Source organism: Oratosquilla oratoria, chromosome 11 (genome assembly GCF_046742065.1).
Source record: "Oratosquilla oratoria isolate Oo_2021 chromosome 11, ASM4674206v1, whole genome shotgun sequence".
In the NCBI taxonomy this organism is placed as follows: domain Eukaryota; kingdom Metazoa; phylum Arthropoda; class Malacostraca; order Stomatopoda; family Squillidae; genus Oratosquilla; species Oratosquilla oratoria.
Window position 1 is genome coordinate 4,868,070 of NC_134787.1, and position 15,826 is coordinate 4,883,895.

At 39.8% G+C, this 15,826-nt stretch overlaps 1 protein-coding gene across 1 annotated transcript in view; it reads right to left on the reverse strand.

Moving 5' to 3' along the window:
* LOC143029932 (polycystin-1-like protein 2) overlaps positions 1–15,826 on the reverse strand; it is a 183,232-nt gene that overhangs the window by 158,561 nt on the left and 8,845 nt on the right. Inside the window, exon 3 of the mRNA XM_076193143.1 lies at positions 6,168–6,333. Within this exon, the coding sequence (XP_076049258.1) occupies positions 6,168–6,333 (166 nt within the window). The remainder of the gene's footprint in view (positions 1–6,167; positions 6,334–15,826) is intronic.

The window sequence follows — 15,826 nt, forward strand, 5'->3', positions numbered from 1 at the left end:
TTTGAGGAGTTTCATTTACAAATACTGAGCTAAAATAGTTGTTTAAAATATCACACATTCCTTCATTTGAATATTCAAGTTGACCATCAGCAGATAATAGTGGGCCAATGTGATTCCTAATAACCTTTTTATCTCTAATGTAACTATAGAGTTCTTTGGGATTCTCTTTGGATTTATCAGCAATATGAATTTCATATTTTTGCTTTCATTTTTTTATTGTCTTAACTCTCTCTATTAATACATAACTTTGATAGTCATTAGGTGCACCTGAGCACTAGTATTTCTTATAGGCCTGTCTCTTTTTAGCAATACTTTTTTCAGTTTCTTTGTCAAGCCATTTTGGGTGAAGAGAAAGAGGCAATATGATAATAGTGTTCAGGTCACTAAAGGATAGATTGCATTGATAGAAAAGATCTGATTAAAGATGGGAGGGCTTCAAGAGGTAATGGAAGTAAATTAAGAAACACCACATGTTGAAAGGATGTGAAGAAATAGTTTCCCATACAGATGTATAAATATGTAGAATAGCTTAGTAGGTGATACAGCTCAAGCTCAAACAATACAAGAGTTCAAATCTGAATATGATAATTGGAAATCAAAGATATGGATTAAGTTAGAACCGTACATGAATTTGAGTCTAGGCATGTTAGAAAATTAGAGAATAGTAGACTGGACCCAATAACCATTGCTCCTTTCCTATATACAGTCACTATCTGAGTTACGACCAAGATCAGTTCCGACCAACCAGTCGTAAGTCGGACTGGCCATAAGTTGGATCCCATTCAAAATGGCCGACATGAGGGTTATACTCTAGAATACATGATATAAATCTGTTGCATTTTTAAGTAACTTTTTCTATTGAATACTATTATATACAAGCTTTTTACTGTTTATTTACCAATTTTATGCCTTTTAGTTTCATTTTTATAATTTTTCTTAGTTTTTTAATGTTTTAGTACTGTACTGTATTTCAGTATATATACATATACAGGTACTGTATATACTGTATATACTATGAATTCATGTGAAGCATATTCTTCACCTGCCCAATCTTTCAACATGCGATATTAACTTCAAACCTTTGCACTACTTGCAACATCACTTTCACATTTCTTTGCCTATTACCTTCTAACCACATGTATAGCAACTTTTCCATCTCTGCCATAACTGTCGTATGCAATGCCAGGCTGTCACAATTATCTTATGCGCTGTGCTGCCAGACATATATAGCAAACTCATAAAGGGCATCTGCTTGACGTGGCCATAAGTACGGGTGGTCGTAACTCATGTACAGTAAGTCCTTGTTATACGGTACATATGCATTCCTGAAAACCTTACCGCAAATTGAAATTACCGTATACCGAACCCATTATAACATGTAATAATAGGATATGGCAGACGTACCTTCTCCCTGCTCTTTCCTCTTCAAAATATCTCGTATCTGTGAATTTTTCTTACTGTAAATAGAATCAAGGGTAGTAATTACCAAATACTGTAACTGTGAATTTACCGGATAAAGAATTACCGTATAAGGAGGACTCACTGTACGTCGTAACTCGGATAGTGACTGTACTACAATTAGGTAAATACACACAAGAAACTAAGAAGAAAAATAGAATCAATAGGTGGCATCAAAGGAAAATTATTGGAATGGTTGGAAGACTTCCTGACTAGGAGAAAAATGAGGGTAGTAATTAGAGATAAATACTTGAATTGGAAAGAAATGATAAGTGGTGTCCCGCAAGGCTCGGTATTGGCTCCAATCATGGCTGCTTTATATAAAATGACATGTATGAAGGAGTGGAGGGTTATATGAATTTCTTCACAGATGATGCAAAAATACTAAAGAAAGTAAGAACAGAGGAGGATTGTGAATCATTACAGTTAGACCTAGACAAAATCTGGAAATGGACTCAAAAGTGGGAAGTAAACTTCAATATCAAGAAGTGTAGTATAATGGAGTTTGGAAAAAGTAAAAATAGAATATCAAGAAATTATAAAATTGGTGAAGAGGAAGTAAAACAAGTGAACTCAGAAGGAGACCTTGGAGTAAGGAAGGAAGACATATCAATAAAATAGTCAAAGAAACCTTCAACCTATTAAGGTCAATGAAAGTGGCATCTGACTACTTGGATGAGGAGATGATTAAAAATATATTAGTTACACTAATAAAACCAAAGCTGGAGTAGTACACAGCAGCACTATGGACACCCAGTACTAAAAAAATATAAAGAAATTAGAAAGAATACAAAGAGCAACGACAAAGTTGGCACCAACTCTCTCCAAATTAACATACAAAGATTGTCCAAACTGGAACTACCAACTCTGGAACAAAGAAGAGAAAGAGGAGATCTGCTGACTATTTATAGAATCATGAAAGGAATGGAAATCCTAGATAGGGATGATTTATTAAAATGGGACAATGGAAAAACAAGAGGACACAAAAAGAAACTCAAAAAGGATAACTATAGAAGAGATCTGAAAAAAAAAATAGCTTCCCACATAGAGTACTGGATACCTGGAATAATTTAGATAAAGAAACAGTGTGTGCAAACACTATTCAAGATTTTAAGAAAAAACTTGATGCTGAAAGATACAAAGACAGGTCACCACGAGCATAGCTCCCTTCCTGTATAGTATAACTAGGTAAACAACTAGGTAACAGAGAGAGATATTTCCCCCTCAGTGAAAGAAATAATTGTAAAACAGAAGGAAATCAGCAACCAAAACAAAACTGTTCATGTCAGAAAATCACATGGTCCAGATGGAATTGCAAATTGGATATTGAAAGAATGCATGGAGGAATTAACATATAAAATATAATTAAATTCTCACTTCAAGAAGGAAAGGTGCCACAGGACTGGAATAAGGCAAATATTGTACCGATTCATAAGGGAGGAAACAAGGAAGATCCATCAAATTACAGACAGGTTTTCCTGACAAGCACAGTAGCAAAAATTTGTGAAAAGGTCATCAAAAATAGATGAGTTAAACATTTGGAAGAAAAAAATATACTGAATCCAAATCAATTTGGATTTAGACAAGGAAGATCATGTACAACAAACTTGATCTGCTTCTACTCAGGACTAATAGACATAATACAAGAGAGAGATGGTTGGGCAGACTGTGCCTTTCTGGACCTACAAAAGGCATTTGATAAGGAACCACACAAGAAACTAACAAGGAAATTAGAGTCAATAGGTGGCATCAGAGGAAAATTATTGGAGTGGATGAAAAACTTCCTGACTGGGAGGAAAATGAGAGTAGTAATTAGAGATAAATTCTCAAATTGGGAAGAAATGAAAAGATGGTGTCCTGCAGGGATCAGTATTAGCCCCGATCATGTTTGCCATATACATAAATGACATGGATGAAGGAGTAGAGTGTTATATGAATTTCTTTGCAGACGATGCAAAAATACTGAAGAAAGTAAGAACGGAGGAGGATTGCAACTCATTACAACAAGACTTGGACAAGATCTGGAAATGTACTCAAAAGTGGGAAGTGAAATTCAATATCAAGAAATGTAATATAATGGAATTTGGAAAAAGTAAAAACAGAATATCAAGAGATTATAAAATTGGTGAAGAAGGGATCAAAAACATAAACTCAGAAAAAGACCTTGGAGTGATGATCAGCAAAGACATGACACCAGACAAACGTATTATTAAAATAGTCAGAGAAACATACAATCTGTCGAGATCAATAAAAGTGGCATTTGTCTATTTGGATGAGGAAATGATAAAAAAAAATTTAACTACACTAATAAGACCAAAACTTGAGTATGCAGCAACACTATGGACACCCAGTACCAAAAAGAATATAAAAAAATTAGAAAGAATACAAAGAGCAACAACAAAACTGGCACCAACTCTTTCCAAAATGACATATGAACAAAGGCTGTCCAAATTAGAATTACCAACTCTGGAACAAAGAAGGGAAAGAGGAGACCTACTAACTATCTATAGAATTATGAAAGGAATGGAAATCTTAGATAAGAATGATTTATTGAAATGGGACAATAGAAAAACAAGAGGACACAAAAAGAAACTCAAAAAAGATAATTACCGAAGAGATCTGGAAAAGAATAGCTTCCCTCACAGAGTGATAGATACCTGGAACAAATTAGAGAAAGAAAAAGTGTGTGCAAACACTATTCAAGATTTTAAGGAAAAACTTGATGCTGAAAGATACAAAGACCGGTCACCACAAGCATAGCTCCTTTCCTGTATAATACAACTAGGTAAATACAACTATGTAAATATATGTATATGTATATGTATATGTATATGTATATATATATATATATATATACATAATTATATATATACATATACAGGTAAACGTCGACTTACGATGGCCGCGACTTACGATTTTTCGACTTTACGATGACGACGACGATATATATTTAACCCCTTCCATACGGTGCCGCACACGTAGGCGTCATGAGTAGCAAGTGGATTCGCGACCCTGCCATATCGGCGTCTTGATTATATTTATTGTAGTCGCCCCTGTGTTTTTACATTCTCTCAAATGTGCCCTGAATCCCATTCTCTGTGGTTTTCAAAATTCGCGGGTGAAAGAGAGAACGATCGATATAAGCGGTGACTATATTTTATGATGCGATTATTATTACGACACGTCGTCCGGTGGCACTGGCTGCTGCCCACGAGATTTAAGTTCCGTACTGAAAATACATATTATAGTGTTTGAATATGGTAAAAAGGATAAAAATAATTAAATAAACTACTGTACATGTTTAATAGGCTATATTCAGTATCTCTGGTGGTTAATATACAGGTAGGCTAGGTACAGTGACCACGGAACAGTGTGATACACAAATTGGGGATCGACTTACGATGAAATCGTCTTACGATGGCTCTAACGAAACCTAATGCCATCGTAAGTCGACGTTTACCTGTATATATATATATATATATACCCATACCTCGATTTAATGGACCTCACTTTAACGGATTTCGGATGCAACGGACAAAATCTGTAGCTTCTGGATCGTTCGGAGCGACCGGACGCGGTCCGATGTTTCCGCAGTTGACCGCCAGATAACCTATGGTCGCTTTGTTTACAACTGTGCCGGAACACGTGGAGCTGTTTGGTCCGTGTTTTTTGACCTTATTGGCCCTGTTTTGTGTGTTGTTTGTGAAATAATTCAACAGTTTTTTTAACCATGGCACCTGTACATCCTGTAGAAAAGAGGAAGAGTCAATTTAACAGTATCAAAGAAGCTTGAGTTGATTAAAAAGTTGGAAAGTGGAGTGTCGGTGAAGCAGGTGTGTGATGAATATCCACTTCACTCCGGGCTAAAATCTCGCGGGCAGCATTAGCTGCCAGACGTATGATGTTGCGTCATAATACTCGCATCATAACAAATAGTCACTGCTTATATCGATCGTTTTCTCTTTCACCCGTGAATTTTGATAACCATAGAAAATGTGATGAAGACAGTTTAGAGAGTATGTCGTTACACAGGGGCAACTACAATAAATATAATCAAGACGCCGATATGGCAGCCTCGCCTATGCACTTGCTCCTCATGCCACCTACGTAGGCAGCACCGTATGGAAGAGGATATGGAGTAAAGAAACAAACTGTGTCTGATATTCGTAAACAAAAGGAACAACTTACCCAATATTCGCTGAAGTATTCGGTTGATGAAAATTTTGGACTTGGTACTCTTGGGGTGAAAATTTTGGGCCAGATCCCAGGTATTTACACTAACAGATTGGATAGTATGCTTAAGTAAAAGTACCGTACTGTATTCATTCCTCATTTTTTCGTAACGTAATCGTTGAAATACAGTAGTATCGGAAACTTTGGACAATCGGGTATATCGGACTGGTGTTCCCCCCTTTTAGTCCGTTAAATCGATGCATGAGTGTGTGTGTATATATATATATATATATATATATATATCATATATGTGTGTGTGCATAAATATACCTATAATGGGTTGTATAATGTAAATATCTAGCAAAGTTAAATATCTTCCATGCTCAGCTTAAACACAGTTTATTGGTGTATTTTTTTGTGGAAAGTCAGTTGCACTGAACAGTATTTGTTCACACTCTTTTAAATAAAAAGATTGTGACTACAGAAAAGGTAGTAACACTTACCCCATGAGAATGAGGAATGTGTTCAAAACTTACTGAATTTTGGGAATAGGAGGCTTGTAGGTGACAAGGTTGATGTTAAGACTGGCAAGGGCATAGCGATCTTTCTTCTGAGCCATGACCATCACTTCATAGGTCTTGTTGCTTTCCACAAATTGGGAGGTCCTTATACTGATCTTGTTTGCAATTAAGCCAATAGCTCCTGTCAAAAATGGAAAAATGAATAAATGAAAATTGTTTTCATATCTGTATCTAAGCCATGGACCTTACCGCATATTACAAATTAAGATGAGAAAAAATATTTGAAGAAGAGGAAAAAGATGTAGAAGAAAAAAGTAGAAAAAGAATGAGAAGTAGAGGAGGAAGAAAAAGGAAGAAGAATCTCACTACACCAAGAACCCACAAAGATGGATCAAAGACAGCTTTGAATTTTACTCAAGTTATTCATTATCAGTGAGATACATGAAGCATTTGTAGAATCTAAAACGATCTTTATGTGTCAATACTTATTTTATTTCAGTAAAGGACATAATTGACATACAGAAGTACACCAAGAATAATTTTTTCAAGTTGCTTACTTTGAGTTAGCGATGCTGATATTACTTTTTATGATCTTAACATGTATTTTCCTTTGTATTTTATATTTTCAATATGTAGTTTGTCTACAAGGTATAAGCTGATGCACTACCAGGTGTGTTTGAAAATTGCCCTTTTCTCCCTCCCTCCTTCTCTCTCTCTCTGACAGCTGAAAAAATTCCTTGTACTGGAATACTGACTGCATGTTTACTTACAGTCAGTAGTTGATATCTTGTAGGACCAATACAAATCAGAACCATCATTCCCCTATTTTAAAGTAAAAACTCTACTCATAAAGGAATTATGAGATGCTTAAATACTATTACTGCATAATTTTTTCTAGTCTCCTTGTATTTATTTAATTGTAGTTGTTGTTGTTGTTGTCATTCCCTAGACTGTCTGTCCAAGCAGTCCCATCTCCCCAAGGAAGGCCACAGCCGAAACTGGGTTTTCCCACAAATCCTTTATAGAGTGTATGTTGTGTTGTTTGCGTGCATGACTGTGTCTTCCATTATGTGTTGTATGGTATGGGGTGAAGTGTTACATCCTGGGCAGCTGTTCACAATGTGGTCATCCAGCCTCTTCTGGTAACTAAGAAGTGCTGGGTGGTGGCCGCACTGCAGTCTGGCCAGGTGGACTCTGTCCTTTCGTGGGAGAGAGGATTCAGAAGGGTGGATATCAGGGGGTCTGGCATGCAGCAGTGTGTTGTCTTTCAGTGTGTTAATGGAACGGTGAGTGATATGATTATGAATATGTTTCCGGAGGCTGGTATTTGGTGGTTGTGGAGGAAGAGAAGAGAGTATCTGTGTGTGATAAAGGTCTTTGGGTGTTGTTTTAATGTTTCTTGGTGTGTGTGGGTGTTCTGCTATGTAGTGTAGTGGGTGTGATGTGTTTGTGGTGGCTGCAGCAAGTGTTTGTGTGCCTCTCATGTCAAGGTGGTCCTTGACTTTGAGGACTTTTGTTTCATGGTGTAAATGGTCTGTAGGTGTTGTATTTGTGCAGCCTGTAATTGTTTTTAGGGCTTTGTTTTGTATGATTTGAAGGGTGTTGTGGTGTGTCTCACTGAGATTAGGAGCCCATGCAGGACTCGCATAATTCATCACTGAGCGTATGCATTGTTTGTATATTGTTGTATTAGTTTCTTTGTTTTGTCCAAATGTTGTTCCAGTGATTGACTTAAGTGCGTTAAGTCTAGGTGTGCATTTGTTTTTTATGTTTGTGATGTGTTGTTTGAAAGACATGGTATCGTATGTTACACCAAGAATTTTCGGTGTGTTTGTGTGTGGTATTAGAGTGTTGTTGATGTAGAGATGAGGTATGTATTTGTGTTCTTTTGTCCAGTTGGTGAGAAGTGTTGCTGTAGATTTGGTTGGAGCTATTTTGAGTCTGTTTGTGATGAACCATGTGTTGAGTGTATCAAGGTATGGGTGGATTATTTCTGGAGCTTTGTCTGTGTTATGATGTGTGGATGTGATTGTTATGTCGTCCGTGTAGGAAGAGATTTGTATTTCTGGAGTTGTCTGGTGTGGGTAAGTCATGCATGTGGGTGATAGAACAGAACCCAGTGGTACTCCATTCTTAATGTTTCTGATGTGCGATGATTGGCCATTATATGACACATAAGCATTCCTACCTGCCAGATAATTGGCCAGCCATCTTTTGGTGTTATTGTGCATGTCTGTGTTATATATTTTATTTGTTAGGTTGTGGCGGGGGATAGCATCAAAAGCTTTACTAATGTCTAATGTTATAAGAAGTGTTCTGTGGTGGGGCCTATCTGAATTGATGCCATCTAAAATTCTTTGTGTGAGGTTTATCAGAAGAGTGTTTGTGGAGTGTAGTGGCCTAAAACTGTGTTGTGAGTCAGCAAGGGGAATATGTGGTGTGACAAGTTGAAGTATTAGGCATTCAATGACTTTAGAGGGGGTGCAGAGAAGTGTGATTGGACGGTGCAATGTTGGGATTGTTGGGTCTTTGTTCGGTTTTGGAATGGTGATTATTTTACCATGCTTCCAGATGTCGGGTATAGTGTTGTGTGAATAGCTGTAGTTTGCAATGTTTGTGAGTGCGTGTATACCTTGTGGTCCAATGTGTTTTAGGTGGATGTTACTTATGTTATCAGGGCCACAGGCAGATGAGTGCTTGAGATTATGTATTATGTGTTTTGTCTGACTGTCTATGAAGGGTGTATAGTCTGAGTGTGTGGGAAAGTCTTTCTTACATCGAATAGTGCGTCGGTCGTCAGGGTGAGAAGTGAGATGGCTTGTCTGTGCAAAATGATTTATGAGTGTGTTTGCTTGTTGTCTGTTTGAGGGTAGATTGTCTGTTGTTGTGATTATTGCTGCGTGAGAGCGTGTTGTGTTACTGTTGGATAGTGTAATGCTGTTGAGTGTTTTGTACAATTTGCTGGTGTTTGTTTTGTGATCAAGTGTATTGATAAAGTTTTGCCAATTTTGTGTTTTTTGTTCGAGTATTTTATTGGCAATCACAGTGTTTAGTGTTTGTATTTGGTCTGCTATGTTTTGAGGGATAGGTGTGGGGGTATTGTGTTTAAGCGTGTCTCGTTGTCTGATGAGGCCTTGGATTTCTGGTGTGAAGTTGGGGTTGTGTGATTTTCTGTTGACTCTAGGGATGTATCTCTTGTCTGTGTTTTGTATGATTGTATTAAAAGTGTGCACAGCATTGTTTATGTTTGTGATTGGTGTACTGTTAAGTGTTTCAAAATGTTGTTCTGTCTCTTCAGTAAAAGCTTCCCAGTTAGCTCTCTTGTAATTGGTGTATGTGTGTCTGTGGCCAACTGGGGTGCATCTTGTTTTGGTGGTGATGATGATTGGAAGGTGGTCAGAACCAAGGGTTCCGACCACTCTCCATGATGTTGTTGGGGTTAGGCAGGGGGAGCAGAAGGTGATATCAGGAGAGGAGGGAGTGTAGAGGACTTGGTGTGGGATATGTGTATGATTATGTGTGTTGTTCATGATAGTCAATGAGTCAAACTGAGTCTGTATATCAAGCCCTCTGTCTGTGTCAGGGTTGTCGACATACCAGGCAGACGACTTGGCGTTGAAGTCACCACCCATGATCAGGTTGGGGATTGAGGCTAGTTGGCTAAATTGAGGCCTGAAGGTGTTTGGAACTGTGGGGGATGATTGGGGGGGAATGTACATGTTAACTATTGTCCGTGTTGATTTGTTGCCTGTGCGGATTCGAATGGATTGGATTTCTGTAGTGTTATCTGTGGTAGGGAGGAGAATTTTGGTTGTGGCACTTGTGTCCACAAAACAGATGGAGTGGTGGATCAGGGTGATGAGTCCACCGCCATTGCCGTCGGTCCGGTCTTGTCTGATGGTGGTGTAATTATGAAATGATGGTGTTTTGTGTGAGTGTCTTAGTTTTGTTTCTTGTATAATTGCAATGTGTATGTTGTGTTGTTTAAGAAAGCATTCGAGTTCATGTTTTTCGTGTTAATACCGTCAATGTTGTGTTGTAATATGTTGATGTTGTGTGTTCTGTATGTGTTGTATGTTGCCGTTTGGGGTTGAGGTTGGGGTGTTAATGGGGAAGGTATAGGATCTGGGTTAGAGGGGGGGAAAGGAGAGATTGGGGACAAAGGAAGGGGAGTACTGATTGGGGCTAAGGGCAAAGGGAAATTGGGAGTGGGTAAGGGTGTTGGCTGTGGTTGGGGAGGTGGGAGTGGGGTTACTGGAGGGCAGGTAGAACATGTCCAAGTGTTTGTGTATTGGTTTGTGTCAGCAAGTGTTGTACAAGTGAGGTGGGCCCAGTTTTTGCACATATTGCACTGAACTGAGCCCTTTGTCTGTCTGCTCGAAGTAATGGGTTTAGAGCATGTTGGGCATGTGTATTTTGTGGTGGGCCCAGGATTGCTCTCTACATCTCCGGCTAAAAGTAGAAGAAGAGGGGTGATCGCTGGAAAATCACCCCTTGGTGTAGAAAAAACGTAACATTGCATGTTGAGAAAAAGGATTGTGGTACTCCCCAATGCAGTTGTAGCTCCTCTTGGGGATCGGTGCCACCTGCGTAGAGCCGGTGGCCAGGGCTGGTTGCCGCCGTTTGGCCCCCAACTCTTGGGGTTGGGGGGTTGTCCCACGACGTAGACACTGCAGCTCCAGGACCACTTAATTATAGTGTACAGGAAGGGTGCTATACTTATGTGATACTTTCTCTTATTATCCGTTTATTATACCTTGTTTTAAATTCAGTATGGTTCCAACTTGGGTATCTAAGCTACTCCAGGAGTTTATGTATCTATAGAAAATGAATTTTTTCATATCTTTCAAACATGTGGTCATTTTCACCTTGTTCTCTTGTGATGGATCAAAGACAGCTTTGAATTTGACTCTAGTTATTCATTGTCAGCGAGATCCATGAAGTGTTTGTAGAATCTAAAAATATCTATTTGTGTCAATACTTAAATTTGACATACAACAGTATACCAAGAATATTTTTTTCAACTTGCTTACTTTGAGTTAGTGATGGTGATATTTCTTTTTATGATCTTAATAAGCATTTTCCTTTGTATTTTACAATTTCATTATGGAGGTTGTCTACAAGGTACAAGTTGATGTACTACCAGGTGTGTTTGAAAGTTGCCCTTTTCTCTCACTTATACATACATATACCAAGGCTTTTTCCCCCTTACAAGAGAGGTAGCCAAAAAAGGAAAGGCATAAAATCATTCCCACCCATTCCATCCCTGAATACACTCCACACCCCTCCACCCTCCCTCTTATCTTAGCACCTCCCAGATGACGGGTCATCCCTGCACCCTGTCTACTGCCCTGGGTCAGAAGCAGTGTCACAAGACACAGCACATCCACAGCAAGGCCGCTTCATTAAATCGGCGACCCCCCCTCTCCGTCCCCCCATGCATAAAAGGAGAAGACAGGGAGAAATCCCTTCGGGCTGCGTCAAATTTTGCTCACACATACTACCTCACCCCCATCCCCCCGCCCATTTCACCTCATGCATCACAACATCATCCATATACAACCATTCTCCATTCACCCCTGTCTTCTGTCCTCTCCCGTCCTTCCTCAACAGACATTCCCCTCTTCCCCAAAGCCCCCTTCACCCCATCCATCCACCTCATCCTAGGACGTCCCCTCATGTTCACATCCTCCACATCTGCCTTCCATACCTCTTTTACTAATCTTTCTTCACTCATTCTTTCCATGTGTCCAAACCATCCTACTACTCTTTCATCAACCCTATCTCCCAACTCCCTTTCCACCCCCGTTCTCCTCCTCATTTCTCACTCTATCTAGCCTAGTAACCCCCATCATACTTCTCAGACACCTCATCTCAAACACATTCAAACTCCTTCTCTCTTCCTCTCTCATGTTCCATGTTTCTGCCCCATACAATGCTGTTGGCACAATCACTCCTTCATACAGTCTCCTCTTAGCATCCATTCCCAAATGTCTATTCCTCATTACACTCCTCAATCCACCAAGGCATTTACTCGCTTCTCTCAATCTACATTCTACCTCTACCTTCACTCCACCTTTTCCTGCCACATTTGCACCCAAGTTTCTAAAACTATCCACTTCCTTCCAGTCTACTGCCACTTTCACCCCTTGTACATCTCATCACTTTACTTTTATCCACATTTACCTTTAGCTTTCTTCTATCATATGCTCTCCCAAACTCTGTCACCAACTTCCTCAATCCCTCCTCCAATCCTGCCACAAGCGCAGTGTCGTCCACAAACAACAGCTGGCTCACCTCCCACTTTTCTCCATTTTCTTTCACTATCTCCAATCCCTGACCCACTACCCTTGCATTTACCTCTCACACTACCCCATCCATGTATAAGTTGAACAGCCAGGGCGATATAATGCATCCTTGATGAAGTCCCACCTTTACCTCGAACCACTCACTCTCTCCATTTCTAATCCTGACACAAGCTCTTCTACTCTCATAAAAACTCTTGACAGCTCCTAGAAGCTTTCCTCCTATCCCATATATCTGCATAACCTCCCACAGTTCCTTTCTGTCTACCCTATCGTAAGCCTTTTCCAAATCCATAAAAGCCCAAAAAACATCCTTCCCCTTTCCTATAGCTTTCTCACATATCTGTCTTACCACAAAGATCTGATCTACACAACCTCTATCCGTCCTAAATCCACACTGTTCCTCACCAATTACTCCCTCTCTTCCTCTCCTAATCCTCTCAATCAAGATCCTCCCATAAGCCTTCCCAACTACACTTAACAAGCTAATCCCTCTGAAACTACTACACTCACACTTGTCCCCTTTTCCTTTGTAAAATGGCACCCCTCCAGTCCTACAGCACTCTACCCTCTCTCCAGCAAACATTAAATAACCTCACCAGCCAGTCCACCATCACTGTACCTCCTTTTTTTAGACATTCTGCATGGCATCCATCCAGACCAGGTGCCTTACCTGCTTTCATCATCTTAACAACTGCCTTCACTTCATCCTTCCTTATTTCTCCTCCATTTTCCTCACTCATCACTCTCATTTTCTTAGCATTCCCCACTGCAACTATCTTTCCCTCCCTATCCTCCTTCACATTTAGCAACTCCCTAAAATATTCTGCCCATCTTCCCCTTACTGCCTTCTCTTCCATTATCATCTCTCCATCTGCACCTTTTACCTTTTCTTCTCTACTTGATTTGCCTCCTCTTCCTCTCTTAATTTCTTTCCAAAACATCTTTTTATTATTTTCAAAATTTTCTGTCATACTCTTACCCCACTTCACATCTGCTCTCCTCTTTGCCTCCTTTACCTTTTGCTTTACTTCTCTTTTCTTTTCTTTGTACCTCTCATATGACTCCCTCGTCCTATTTTGTAACCAATCTGTGAAAGCTCGCTTCTTCTCTTCTACAACCTTCTTTGTTTCCTCATCCCACTGCTCACTACCCTTCCTTCTATTTCCTCCTGTCCTTCTTGTTCCACAGACCATCCTTGCACACTCTGTGACTCCCTCCTTGAACCATCCCCATTCCTCCTCCCCACCTAGCTCCACTCTATCCTTCACTCCCTCCCACTCCTCCTTCAGCTCCTTGTACTCCTTCCTCCTTTTCCTTTTCATTTAGAGTTCACTCTAAGCACCTCTCTACCTTTTGTCCCTTTCCTCTTTCTCCATCTATCCTCCACTCTCAACTTACCTTCCAACAAAAAATGATCTGATATTCCCCCACCCTCTCCCCTTAGCACATGTACATCCTTAACTCTTCCTATCATAATCCTATTCACCACTACATAATCCATCAACGCTCTATCTACCACCCTTCCATCCACCACCCTCTCCCATGTGTACTTATGCTTGACTTTCTTCCGAAACACTGCATTTGCTATCATCAACTCTCTTTCTAGACACATTTCCACCATCAACTCTCCACTACGATTTTTTCCTGGAACTCCACATTTCCCAACCATTCCATCAATTGGACCATTTCCTACCCTAGCATTAAGGTCTCCCAGTACTATTACATTGACATTTCTCCCTAAATCCTCTATGCACTCATTTAAATCTATCCAAAAGGCCTCCCTTTCCTCTACACTCTTCTCACTGCCAGGCCCATATGCACTTACAAAGACCCACATCTCTTTTCCCAGTTTCACCTTCATCCACATTATCCTTGAGGAAACCTCCTTCCACTCCACTACACATTTACCTATCTCTTCACTTACTAGAATAGCCACCCCTTCCCTCCCTCGCCCTCTCTTCACTCCTGATAACCTCCCACTTACACTCCCAAACTTACACTCACCCTTCCCTTTCAACTTAGTTTCACTCAAAGCCAACACATCCATCTTTCTTCTCACAAACATACTACCTATCTCTTCCCTTTTACTCTCATCTGTACCACATCCACACACATTAAAAGACCCAAACCTTAGGGTGCTGGTTGGAAAACTCCCAGACCCTCTTATGCCTTTACTTTTTCGTTTAGGAATGTCCCCTGTGGGGCTACAAGGAGAAGGATGCCTAGTCCCAATCCCCGTCCCTTTCTTCTCGCCTCTTACGATCCAAGTGGAAATACTTGGTGGCAGTATTCTTTTCCCCCACTTATAGATGAAAATATCTTCCTTGTACTGCAATATTGACTGTGTGTTTACATACAATCAGTACTTGGTATCTTGGAGGACCAATACAAATCAGAGCCATCATTCCCCTATTTCAAAGTAAACCTCTACTCATAAAGAAATGATGAGATGTTTGAATATAATTACTGCATGATTTTTTTTTGGTCCCTTGTATTTAATTGTAATGTACAGGAAGGATGCTATATTCATGTGATACTCTCTCTTATTGTCCAGTGATCATACCTTGTTTTAAATTCATGTATGGTTTCAACAGGATAGACAGGAAGACACTGTGGGAGGTATTGCAGATATATGGGATAGGAGGACAGCTTTGAAGAGCAGTCAAAAGGTTTTATGAGAGTAGTTAGAATCAGAAATGGAGAGAATGAGTGGATTGAGGTAAAGATGGGGCTTTGCCAGGGACGTGTTATGTCACCTTGGTTGTTCAATTCATACTTGGATGGGGTAGTACAAGAGATAAATGCAAGGATAATGGGTCGAGGATTGGAGACGGTTAAAGAAAATGGAGATAAGTGGGAGATAAGCCAACTGTTGTTAGCTGATGACACTGCGCTTGTAGCAGGATCATAGGAGGGATTGAGGAAGTTAGTGTCAGAGTTTGGAAAGGTGTGCAAAAAAAAAGTGGGTATATGTAAGGTGATGATATGTACAAGGGGAGAAAGTGGAAGCAGAATGGAAGTGAGTATTAAAGGAGAGAGAGACTGGAGGAAGTGGATAGTTTTAGATACTTGGGTGCAAATGTGGTGGAAAAGGGAGGAATGGAGGTGGAGGCAGAATGTAGATTGAGAGAAGTGAGTAAATGCCTTGGGGGATCAAAAAATGTAATGAGAAATAGACAATTGGGAATAGATGAGGGGCGTCACTGATTTAATTTACCTAGTTGTATTTACCTAGTTGTAATATACGGGAGGGGAGCTATGCTCATGGTGACCCGTCTTTGTATCTCTCCGCATCAAGTTTTATCTTAAAATCTTGTATAGTGTTTGCACATACAGTACTGTTTTGTTGTCTAATTTGTTCCATGT